This window comes from Ranitomeya imitator, chromosome 7 (assembly GCF_032444005.1).
Source record: "Ranitomeya imitator isolate aRanImi1 chromosome 7, aRanImi1.pri, whole genome shotgun sequence".
NCBI lineage: Eukaryota > Metazoa > Chordata > Amphibia > Anura > Dendrobatidae > Ranitomeya > Ranitomeya imitator.
The window spans coordinates 90,815,038-90,827,901 of NC_091288.1; the positions used below are offsets into that span (position 1 = coordinate 90,815,038).

Consider the following 12,864-nt stretch of genomic DNA (forward strand, 5'->3'; position numbering starts at 1 on the left):
GTGTTTTGTACTTTTTTGTGAAACTTTTCCTAGAGTAGGAAATGTTCTAAAATAGATAGCCGTTGCATACGCCTCAAAGCACCCGCCATGCCAGCGCCGCCTGACCGCTGCAAGCAATCACTGGCCTCAGTGGTCATGTGCTGTACATGCAGATGTCAAACCAGTGCTGTTTATGTATTCTATGACATTCCCTACTCTAGGATAGAGATTTAGCAAAATCCCAGAAACGCCCTGCAATGCAAATACTGAACTAGTCTGCCACTGTCCTGAGTTAACCAGCTAAGGTGTCCGGTAGCTGTCCGTCTGCGAAATTGGTGAACCACGCTTGACTGATCTGAAAAATAATAATAACGTTGCAATTGTGCCCCATCTTGCCGAGATGTCCTATACTGCTGTCTTATTCTCCTCACTGATCCTGTTTTTCTGTCTGACAGCTTGTATCATGATCATTTACATCTCCCTCATTTGGCAGATGCCTGTGTGTTCTCTGACAGTACAATGTGTTTTAATTTATAACATAGGTGTATTTTGTTTTTTTTTATATTAAATCCTAAGTAAAGCTAAATATTACTGTAAAACGTGCTCTTATTCTTCTGTATTGGGGATACAGTGCTTTATGGCTTTCCTAGAAGTGTTGGCATTAGGTTTTTATTTGTGCCAATCACAAGGGAAGTTGTCTGCTCCTATTATTTCCCAACAAAGCATGCTATCAGATTTATGAATGCTATGATTTTTTTTTCACTCACCTTGCCTGTTCTGCATGTGTACTGGGATATGCATGTATGAATATGTGTGAAGTATATACAATATGCACACAAATTCAATTCACCTGCCCCTCTGAATAAAGTGTAAAATCAATATTTGTCAGTCCTTTCATCTTTAGATGCCAGAAATGGGAAGGTTGTTACCATTTCTAGATGTCTTAAAGGGAACCTGTCACCCCGTTTTTGAAAGGTGAGATATAAATAGTGTGAAATAGGGGCAGAGCTGGGCTTTACATTAGTGTCCTTTTGGTGCCTTTATTCCCCCGGGATGCTGCTGAAATACCTTTGTGAAGTGTCCGTTTTGTCCTGTCAGTCAAGTTGGTCAGGTCGAATGGGCGTTGTAAAATAGCGGTTCCTCCCCCTGATTCTCGGCTTGTCTTTCGTAAACGCGATCTGTGAATAGCACAGATCGCGCTTTTTCTTAGCGCCTGCGCAGTGAATTTGCCTCCGGCGCCTGCGCATTATGTTTTGCCCATCTGTGGGCAAAGCATAATTGACATCATTGCGCATGCGCGGGCCTTCACTTTAGCCGGGGTGCCCCGGAAGTTGTCATATCGGCAAAGTGTTATTCTGGATGCCGTATCTCATCCCACACTGCGAGCGTAAGTTTTGTGCCAAGATCGCTCGCCTGCCTTACGCTCGCAGTGTGGGATGAGATACGGCATCCAGAATAACACTTTGCCGATATGACAACTTCCGGGGCACCCCGGCTAAAGTGAAGGCCCGCGCATGCGCAATGATGTCAATTATGCTTTGCCCACAGATGGGCAAAACATAATGCGCAGGCGCCGGAGGCAAATTCACTGCGCAAGCGCTAAACATAACGCCAACGGCGGAACTAAACTTCGCAGGGAATCGCATGAGGTGGGGGAGGAACCGCTATTTTACAACGCCCATTCGACCTGACCAACTTGACTGACAGGACAAAACGGACACTTCACAAAGGTATTTCAGCAGCATCCCGGGGGAATAAAGGCACCAAAAGGACACTAATGTAAAGCCCAGCTCTGCCCCTATTTCACACTATTTATATCTCATCTTTCAAAAACGGGGTGACAGGTTCCCTTTAAGTAACCCTTTAATCCTTCTGTTGAACCCATTCCTGTATCCAGTGTATGATACATCAGTTCTTCTCTGTGGGGCTACTTTGGCTGTATTATAGCGGTGGCATTAATTAGTGTGAACTTTTCTAGCAAGTTTTTAACTGCTGGGAAGTTACTTGGAGGCCTGAACCTAGTGTCAATATTGCTGATCTTGCTGCTGATTTTCGTAAAGACATCGTCTAGTTGCTTTGTAGATGCAAATTTCAAACTATCCTGTTTGGAAGGGCCAAGAGCCTATTTTTGCCTTTAGTGTCCCTCCAAAAATCCTAGAATTCACCGTTACTGCTTGCACAAAATAAAAAAACAACCTTTAGATGAAGTTTTTTTATATCCTTTTTTTAAAAGGATCCTGTCACATAATTCATGCTGCCGAAACAACGGGCATCATAAAGCCAAGGCCAACTCACGTCTGCATTACAAACATCAATGTGTTACTCTTAATTGCTGTTGTGTTTTTGAGTAAAACATGTACATAGGGAGAGATGTAGCAATATAACTGAACAGGCGGGGAGAACCTATTCCTTATGTGTGTGTATATTGAGAGACCCGTTACTCTAGCTGAGCATTGGGATAAGTAGGCAGGGACTACCTCTGTGACTAGTCACCGGGTTCCAGTAGCATGAATCATGTGACGTTTCCCTTTAAATGGTTAAGTATAATATTGGTATTAAAACCAAAATTTAGTGTCTTCGCTCCATAGAGATGAGGATAGCCAGTAGACTATAATGCATGTCTTTCTCCTGCCTTAGTACTCAGTAGTAGAGCCGACAGTCATTAACGTTGCTATACGTTTATTGCTTTTGGTCATATTGAGGCCACAATTTCTTGGCCCAGTACAATAATTGGGTCATGCATGAGAAAAAATAATAATTCTGAGAAGTGCTTTATATCATACAAGATTATCCATCCAGTTGGAATATCTCCTTGCAATAACCCAATCCTTCCCTTTTCTCAGACCGCCAAACATTTCCCCTTGTATTTGACTACATTATTTTTTTTGGGTTAGTCTCTCATACACATTTAGATTATTGCTGATGGATACCATCACTTAGTAGGACTCCATTGTGTATAGTGGTATCTGACCCTCCAGTGTCCTCACTATATCTGCTTGACTGAAGCACCACTTTACCACTCTGTCAATGTCATCATTCTGCCATGTGAAAATTTTCCTTGAAAACTACAGTCTTTAGTAGTGCTTTGATCGAAAACCCTGCATGCCCGACTGTACCACTATTCCTTCACCACTCCCATGCCCGTCCTTCTCTCTTTCTGTCCTGTTTTCATTTCAATTTTTATTTTTCAGTAAGACAAAATAGAAATGGTTTATACTAAATGATTATACTAAACAAACGGTTCAGAGAATTTTGTTTCTTGAGCCTATGCCATTGGAGTGGCAGATACACTTGCTTTCCATGAGGACCTGTCACTTGGTCAAAAAAAAAAATTGAGTTCAATGCTTTTACAAAATCCCTGTGCTCTACCGATTCTCCTGCTTTTTTCCATTTTGCTCTGTGTTGCTCAATTGCAGAGATAATCACATTTTTTGCTTTTGGAACGGAATATGTGAAATCTCTGTCTGCAGTTCAACTTGGCATTTTTTGTTTACTGGGGGTGCGCGCTTTCACTTCTGTCTGCCAATCACAGCTTGAGAGCGTCTGCTTGATAAGCTGCCGAACTGGGAGTGAGGAGTGAACGCACACACCCACGTAGAATACTCTGAAGAACCGCCCCGTTGATTTACAAGCAGAGATTTCCCATCCTGTGCTCTAGAGCAATCAGATGTGAATATCTGTGTAATGGAATGATGCAGCACAAAATGGAAAACAAGAGGCAGAATCGGGAGAGTACAGGGATTTTTCCAAGGTATGAAGCTCAGATTTTTTGAGCAAATAATATTCTTCTTTTTGAGTTACCGAATAATATCTAAGATGTAGTGCAACACTCTTCTGCCATAATTTTATTATAAGGACCTGAAAGTGTAAGGTAATCTCTTACACAGGATTTTCTTGCTATTATTGCTTTATTCTATATTTAATTGTCCATTTCATAAAATCCCCGGGTTTTAGGAAATGCTAAACATTGGAGTCCACAGGCCTTATGTCTATACGAACATGTTCAGTATCATTGTGGCTGATGTTCCTATGGACTTTGCTACTAAATGTTACGATGGGCTTGATTCACTGATGTGCCGTATAGAGCCTGAGGTTGCCAATAACATTTAGAAGCAATGCAGCCATCAAGTTGCTCTAAAGGTCTTAGTAACTTACTGTGTAACTTGGACGTCATACACCTCCATGTACGTCTTGTCAGTGAATCGATCTCACATTGATTTGTAGATCTGTACACTTTTTAACAATTCCCTTTCTTGTTTTCCTTCATTTTAGGGTATCCATCCACTACATTCTACATTTTCTGTCTGGCTTCTAAGTCTTGCTCTACCTTTGTTAACCCCTCTTTAGATCTCCGAACTCTCTAATATTACTCTAACTTTCTGGCTCACAGATAGACCACCTGTTCTTTTCTGTGGAATGCTTGTCAGACTGGTAAACAAAAGGGACATGAAGCAGCCAGCAATTGCAAGAAATGTGAGGGTGAAAAAAGTGCTAGGTCAGTACGATTTATTGACCAGTCATCTGAAATAGTAGTGTGATCTAAAATAAGTGATAAAGCTTTTTAAGTTTCAGGTCACTGATTTCATTACTGGTGATAACCTAACCCTAAAAGTAAAATAAAATACTGACCAAATGCTTACACAGTAAGTCGGGCACATGATACAGTGTATGTGTGACTGTATCACTACACAAGCTGCACCAAGCCAGAAGAGACTGCTGCCTCTGAATGTGGAAATTGCAGATATCTGCTGACGCCAGCCCTGGTGTTTGTTATATTTCCTTTAGTCAAGGTTCAAAATGTATACTGAAAAAAAGTAGGGTAGCTGAAGCCAAATAAGAAAGACAAAGTTTGGCTATATATAGCAGGCTGACATTTAGCGACTATAATGATGCATACAAGACCTTAAAAGTCAGCTAAATATGCGGTATACTAAGGAACACATGGCACGAGTTATCAAAGCTTTCATGCCCGAACTCCGAGGTAAAAGCTCTGAAAAGTTGCAAAATTTAGGCACATCTCAGAGTTGTGCCTACATTTTGGGACTTTTGGCGTCGCCCGTTTCTCCCAGCTTTGCCAAAATGGGTGGAACTACAGCAAGATTTGGGCGTGACACCACCGCTAATTCATGACGAGCTATGGGGCTCCGTCCATGACTAGACGCTCCAGATTCATGAACAGGCATGTACCCCCTCATGAGCCAGATGCGTCTGACTCGAGCACGCCCCCTCATTAAGACCAGCTCTTAAAGGGAACCTGTCACCCCGTTTTTTGAGATTGAGCTATAAATACTGTTAAATAGGGCCTGCGCTGTGTGTTCCTATAGTGTATGTAGTGTACCCCGATTCCCCATGTATGCTGAGAAATAACTTACCAAAGTCGCCGTTTTCGCCTGTCAATCAGGCTGGTCAGGTCGGGAGGGCGTGGTGACATCGGTGGTTCTTCCTCAGCTTTACGTTGGTGGCGTAGTGGTGAAGACACAGTGCGCGATCTGCGCTGTAATCCCTTGCATCGGTGGGGGCGGCCATCTTCCTGGGGCCGCGCGTGCGCAGATCGAGTGCTCTGCTGCACGGGGCTTCAGGAAAATGGCCGCGGCGATCTCTAATGCGCACGCGCGGCATCCCGCGGCCATTTTCCTGAAGCCCCGTGCAGCAGAGCACTCGATCTGCGCACGCGCGGCCCCAGGAAGATGGCCGCCCCCACCGATGCAAGGGATTACAGCGCAGATCGCGCGCTGTGTCTTCACCACTACGCCACCAACGTAAAGCTGAGGAAGAACCACCGATGTCACCACGCCCTCCCGACCTGACCAGCCTGATTGACAGGCGAAAACGGCGACTTTGGTAAGTTATTTCTCAGCATACATGGGGAATCGGGGTACACTACATACACTATAGGAACACACAGCGCAGGCCCTATTTAACAGTATTTATAGCTCAATCTCAAAAAACGGGGTGACAGGTTCCCTTTAATGAATCTGGCCCATTTTGTGGAAAATGTGGATCTATGTGTTGTACTTTTAGCATTGTTCTGAAAGCCTATGACATGCAGGGACCCTAAACCCTGCTTTTGTTGAAGAACCACTCCAGCGGGTTTTTTTCACTGCTGGAGTGATGCTTTATATGTGCGTATTCACCGTTTTTCGGCACCACTGGTCCCGCGACACCATCTTGTGAACACCGCTTCTGACTGATCTCCGCGCAGCTACATGAAGCACTGGAGCTGCCTGGCGGGTCACTTATCACTGGAAAAGGATGAAGGCAGTGGCAGGGGAGTATGAGACAGTGAGGAGGGAATTACCGTAGTTAAAGCACCACTCCAGCTGTGCAAGAAAAAACAAAAATGCTGGAGTGGTGCTCTAAGACTGTATGAATACCATGTAGATTGCCTTTATGGGAACCACAAATGCTAATTTGGATAAGTGATAACTAATAAACATTTGCAACATTTGGACTAATTTGCTATTCATGTGATGAAAAGGGCTGTTTTCTGTTATAGTTCGAAGATTTCATATACTCAGTTGTAATATTTTGTATGCGTTTTAAATGTATGCAATAAAGTGGATGTCTGATGAGCACAGTGCCTTTTTGAATAAAAGCCAGTGCTGCTGATGGCACAGGTAAGGCTTCATTAAACTTTATTACTTGGCAGTCATAAAAATGAATGGTCAGCCATGTAATGTGTGTCTTAACTTGCTACCATCCAATTAACATACCCTCCATACACTCATAGGAATGTTGCATTTAAGGAGGACCTTTCACTAGTTTTAACAAGGTAAACTGGCCACATCATGGAATAATGGCTGCAGAGCTGAATAAAATGTTTATTTTACCTCTCCATAGAGGAGATATTAGCTTATACAATGTAGATTATAATTTATGATAAACCCAATTGAGCTTTGCCAGAGATTCTTGCAGAACTTGACTCACTTTCCCTACACTGACTGTTGTAACTTGAAAGGTAAAAGTGTAATCGGACTCTTCTGTATTCCCCATACCCCCACACTAACTGCCATGAAATGAAAGATACAAGAGGTGTTTAGAATGACACTCAGCTCTGCTGTACTATATACAGGAGGTGAAGAGATCAGGGTTGTCTGCCATTACATCTCACAGGAAGAAAGCATGTTTTTCAGACCTTTTGGGGACTTGTTTTGTTTTTTTCCCCTCTGCATGACGTCTCCTGTTTGATTGGTCAACACCATGCTGGGGAAAAAGGTACACACCCCCAGGGAAGAATCTTTGGGAACGCAATGTTGGGTTTATCATAACTTTAGACATTAAGTTTACAAGTGAGTATCTTTGCATTTTAGGGGATAAATTTAAAAAATGATTAAAAAACTACATTAGATTCAGCTCTACAGTCATTATTCAGTTATGTGGCCTGTTTAACATGCTCAATCTGGTGAGGCCATACAGTACACATGTAGACATTCCACATTACCTTCATGTAACAGTAAATTTGTTATGAAACTGCCAACAAATTGATGCCCATTCTAGTGTCAGTACAGCTCATCGCGAGCCATAGTGGTACTAAACAAGTATTAATACTACAGTGCCACAATGTGCCCACTCAGCATTGTGAAGATTCTTTGCATTAGTACCCGTGTGGTGTGCTGCTTCCACATTAATATCCATACAGAAGTTCTGTGCATGATAGTACCCATATAATTTGTACCAGATGGTGGCCCGATTCTAACGCATCGGGTATTCTAGAATATGCATGCCCACGTAGTATATTGCCCAGTCACGTAGTATATTGCCCAGTCACGTAGTATATTGCTCAGTCACGTAGTATATTGCCCAGCCCACGTAGTATATTGCCTAACCTCGTAGTATATTGCCCAGCCACGTAGTATATTGCCCAGCCACGTAGTATATTGCCCAGTCACATAGTATATTGCCCAGCCACGTAGTATATTGCCCAGCCACGTAGTATATTGCCCAGCCACGTAGTATATTGCCCAGCCACGTAGTATATTGCCCAGCCACGTAGTATATTGCCCAGCCACGTAGTATATTGCCCAGCGACGTAGTATTCAGCACAGAGCTACGTAGTATATTGCCCAGCCACGTAGTATATTGCCCAGCCACGTAGTATATTGCCCACTCATGTAGTATATTGCTCAGCCACGTAGTATATTGCCCAGTCACGTAGTATATTGCCCAGTCACGTAGTATATTGCCCAACCACGTAGTATATTGCCCAGCGACGTAGTATTCAGCACAGAGCCACGTAGTATATTGCCCAGCGACGTAGTATTCAGCACTGAGCCACGTAGTATATTGCCCAGCGATGTAGTATTCAGCACTGAGCCACGTAGTATATTGCCCAGCGACTTAGTAATCAGCACAGAGCCACGTAGTATATTGCCCAGCGACGTAGTATTCAGCCCAGTCACGTAGTATATTACCCAGCCACGTAGTATATTGCCCAGACACGTAGGTATATAACACTGCCCACGCAGTATTTAGCAGTGTGTGCACCATATCCCTGTTAAAAAAAATAATAATTAAAATAAAAAATAGTTATATACTCACCCCTGGGATCCAGCAAAGCTGTGTGATGCGGCCGCCATCTTCCGTTCCCAGGATGCATTGCGAACTTACCCAAATGACTTAGCGGTCTTGCGACGACGGAAGTCCGACGACGGAAGGTGAGAATAGCAGGTTTTTTGTTTTGTTATTTTTAACATTAGATCTTTTTACTATTGACGCTGCATAGGCAGCATCAATAGCAAAAACTTGGTCACACAGGGTTAATAGCAGAGGTTACGGAGTGCGTTACCCGTGGCATAACGCGGTCTGTTACCGCTGGCATTAACCCTGTGTGAGCGGTGACCGGAGGGGAGTATGGAGCGGGCGCTGACTGTGGGGAGTATGGAGCGGGCGCCGGGGACACTGACTGTGGGGAGTATGGAGCGGGCGCCGGGGACACTGACTGGGGAGTATGGAGCGGGCGCCCAGCCACGTAGTATATTGCGCAGCGACGTAGTATTCAGCACAGAGCCACGTAGTACATTACCCAGTCACGTAGTATATTGCCCAGTCACGTAGTATATTGCCCAGCCACGTAGTATATTGCTCAGTCACGTAGTATATTGCCCATCCACGTAGTATATTGCCCAGCCACACAGTATATTGCCCAGCCACGTAGTATATTGCTCAGTCACGTAGTATATTGCCCATCCACGTAGTATATTGCCCAGCCACGTAGTATATTGCTCAGTCACGTAGTATATTGCCCATCCACGTAGTATATTGCCCAGCCACACAGTATATTGCCCAGCCACGTAGTATATTGCTCAGTCACGTAGTATATTGCCCAGTCACGTAGGTATATAACACTGCCCACGCAGTATTTAGCAGTGTGTGCACCATATCCCTGTTAAAAAAAAAAAAAAAGTAATTAAAATAAAAAATAGTTATAGACTCACCCCTGGGATCCAGTGAAGCTGTGTGATGCGGCCACCATCTTCCGTTCCCAAGATGCATTGCGAAATTACCCAGATGACTTAGCAGTCTCGTGAGACCGCTAAGTCTTCTGGGTAAGTTCGCAATGCATCTCGGGGAACGGAAGATGGCGGCCGGCGCGAGCGGCTCAGCGGACAACGGAGGGTGAGTATACCAGGTTTTTGGTTTTTTTTAAATTATTTTTAACATTAGATATTTTTACTATTGATGCTACCTATACATTTGGGTTAATGCTGGTAATTTTTTAAAGAACAAAATAAGCATTACTTGCTTGCTGTTCACTTAAATTAATTTGTCATTTACAATAAAAACTAAAATGGTGGGGTAGCACCTAACGTCTTGAAGACAGAATCTGGTGCTCGCTTTCAGGTGGAAAAAAAATGTCCTCATAAACCATCTACAACATAGTCCAAAAAGTAAAGGAAAAAGCAGCCCTCCATATAATTGCAACTTAAGGATATTGAAGTTCACAGGATGCGCCGCTCAGCTGTATCTCAGGCTCTTACAAGGCTGCGTTACACCCCAAGCAAAAATACTGAATTGCAGCCGAAATGTCGGATCATGTGAGCTTCAATGCAACATTTCATTTGAAGAGTTGCTTTCTTCTTCAATTTATAGTCTCTGTTTACAGGACTGCTGCGCTAATGTCCTGTTTACAATGTGTTACCACTGCAGCTAGTCATCATCGGTGGGCGCCTTCATACCACTGGGCTCAATGACTTCCTGCAGCGATCATGTGTTCTACCCAGGACATCATTGCTGCAGCCATTTCAATAAGAAATCGCAGGAAGCTGCAGGCAAACGGGTAAATATCACTTGTGGTGTTATTTTAAAGCATTAGCGTGCTATTCACACGGACTGCCCCATTAAACCTCTGTTCACATGTGCAAATCCTTGACAGTTGGCTTGTGTCCGTCATGAGCCCTGGCGCTTTACCTGACACTAAGCACAGCATGTGTGCACGATTTTGTCTGGGATTTTTGCTCAGATATGTAACTCCGGCTTCAATAGAAATATGAGCAGAGTTTAGGTAGTGATGTAGTTGTTTCACTTGTATTCTTTTTTTAAATAAAAAAAAAATAGGATAATTTGGTTGATGATGTGGCGTGCAACCGTTACCAGGAAAGACCCCGTAATATTTTAGGTGCTGCATATGACATTACTGCTGGACCCACTTCCTTAATCCAGTGTCCAAGTCCCATGCACCTTTGATAAATTCTGTGCTTGCTCGATGGGGCTTGCCACTATGCCCCAAAACATCAGCATTTCAAAGAATCACAAGGCATAGTTGTATTTTGAGGCTTGAAAAAAAGCTAGCTGTGGCTGGGACCTTGACTTCCTATTACTGTGTTTTCTTTTTAATATTATGGAATAAAGATGTAACTTTTTAAGGATTATCGTCTGGTGCCTCGAGTTTCATGGATATTCTGCTGAACAAACTTTGGCTCACTACTTTACTAAACGTAATACTTTGTGGCTGCCCACTTCCCAGCTATCTCCAGTAGACGGACAGTGTCTACCTTCAGAAACCATCTTACTGTTCACATTGTAGCGTTAATTAACATTGAGGGTACTTGTAATTACATAGCACTGCCCAGCTTGTGTAGGCTCGTTGTGTGCACAGAACTTTGCCGATTTAAGTTATCGGACATTTAGGGTCTGATTCAACAAATCCTTTACTCCAGAATGCTGGCATAAAAAACTTTTAAAAGTGCAAAATGTTAGCGCAACACAAGGCTGCACTAAAATTTTTCAACATTTCACTCCATTTTCAACTAGCTAAAACAAAGAGGGTGGAATAGGTGTGTGGCAAACCTCGCTCGTCCAATTCATGGTGAGTGGTGGCGTTCCTTACACCACTAATCTTACTCCAGTTCCTGACTGGAGTAAGATTTCTGGCGAGGCACACACAGAGGCGCATGACACTTGTCAGACGCTCTGAATCCTCTAAGATGCATATGCCTCCTAATGGATCAGGATAGGATCGTCTGACTCTGGCATGCCACGTCATCAAGACCGGCGTGAAAAACCTGTGTCTTGCTGAATCAAGGTCTATATCTTTTTCCTAGGCAATATGCAGAAATCTGATAAAGGTAACTCGTCGACCATAAGCATTGTAGGGGGGCACTATTAGTTGTGTGTGACCACATAATTGTAGAATTCTTCGAATGTCCAGCAGAACACTGAATGCTGCTCTTGTGTGCTGATCGGACAATTGTAGCATGTCCTAAGCGTGTAGCCATTAGGCTGGGGTTACACGGTAACACTTGTTGAATGACCAAGGTTCGTGAGCTGTCGCTGCTACATTGCAGCACAATGCGATTGAATGGGGTCGCATTGGGACCCTGAGGGTAGTGCAACCGCAATAAGCAAGTTGCAAAAAGTTCAACTGCGTGATATTTTTTTTACGATGTTCTTGGTAGCGCAATGCGACCCATTCAGTTGTATTGTACTGCGATCTAGCAGCGACAACTGGCAAACTTTTCAGTTGCGTGACACATTGCGGCCAAAGTCGTCATGCAGCCCCAGTGTTAATATCTGCTGATCAGTACATTTACCAGAGTGTGCTGTTTTCAGGTTACATAATGTCTCAGACCAATGTGTTATAAATCACATGTTGTAATTATGCAATTCTGTCTGGTTTTAAAAATAGGTAAGTAAATGATAGGATAAACCATAAGTGTGGCTGGCACTTGTGGATCACAGCTCTTCCACATGTTCTGAAATCATACATTTACATCCTTATTCAATGTTTTCATATCTAAGATTAAAATAGAAATCATAATTGTTTTTTTGTTTTTTTTTGCATGAGTCACTGATTTGTGGTGACACCTGTTGTGAATTCTGTGGCAGAGCTCCCTCCTGTGGTCACAAGTGGTACTTCGGCTGATTCTCTCTGTGAGCTTCTGTTGGTGGAGGGAAGTGGTACTGCGGCTTCTGAGTTTCCTCCCTCAGGTGATCTGGTGAGGTCGTTAGGTGCTTCTCTACTTAACTCCACCTAATGCTTTGATCCTGGCTTCCTGTCAATGTTCCAGTGTTGGACTTGCTTTTCCCTGGATCATTCCTGTGGCCTGCTGCTCTGCATAGCTAAGTTCTTCTTTGCTATTTGTTTGCTATTTTTTCTGTCCAGCTTGTCTAATTTGTTGCTGGAAGCTCTGGGACGCAAAGGGTGTACCTCCGTGCCGTTAGTTCGGTACGGAGGGTCTTATTGCCCCCTTTGCGTGGTTTTCTTTAGGGTTTTGTGTAGACCGCAAAGTTACCTTTTCTATCCTCGATCTGTTAAGAAAGTCGGGCCTCACTTTGCTGAATCTATTTCATCTCTACGTTTGTCTTTTCATCTTAACTCACAGTCATTATATGTGGGGGGCTGCCTTTTCCTTTGGGGTATTTCTCTGAGGCAAGGTAGGTTTATTT

The 12,864-nt window shown here is 43.4% G+C and overlaps 1 protein-coding gene across 14 annotated transcripts in view; it reads left to right on the forward strand.

The window, feature by feature from the left end:
- The window catches only part of ABI2 (abl interactor 2), a 158,663-nt gene that overhangs the window by 111,394 nt on the left and 34,405 nt on the right, over window positions 1-12,864 (forward strand). Inside the window, exon 10 of one of the 14 annotated variants that reach the window (XM_069733657.1) lies at window positions 4,370-4,474. The exons of the other annotated variants lie outside the window; for them this stretch is intronic. Within the exon in view, the coding sequence (XP_069589758.1) occupies window positions 4,370-4,474 (105 nt within the window). The remainder of the gene's footprint in view (window positions 1-4,369; window positions 4,475-12,864) is intronic. 14 annotated transcript variants of the gene reach the window in all.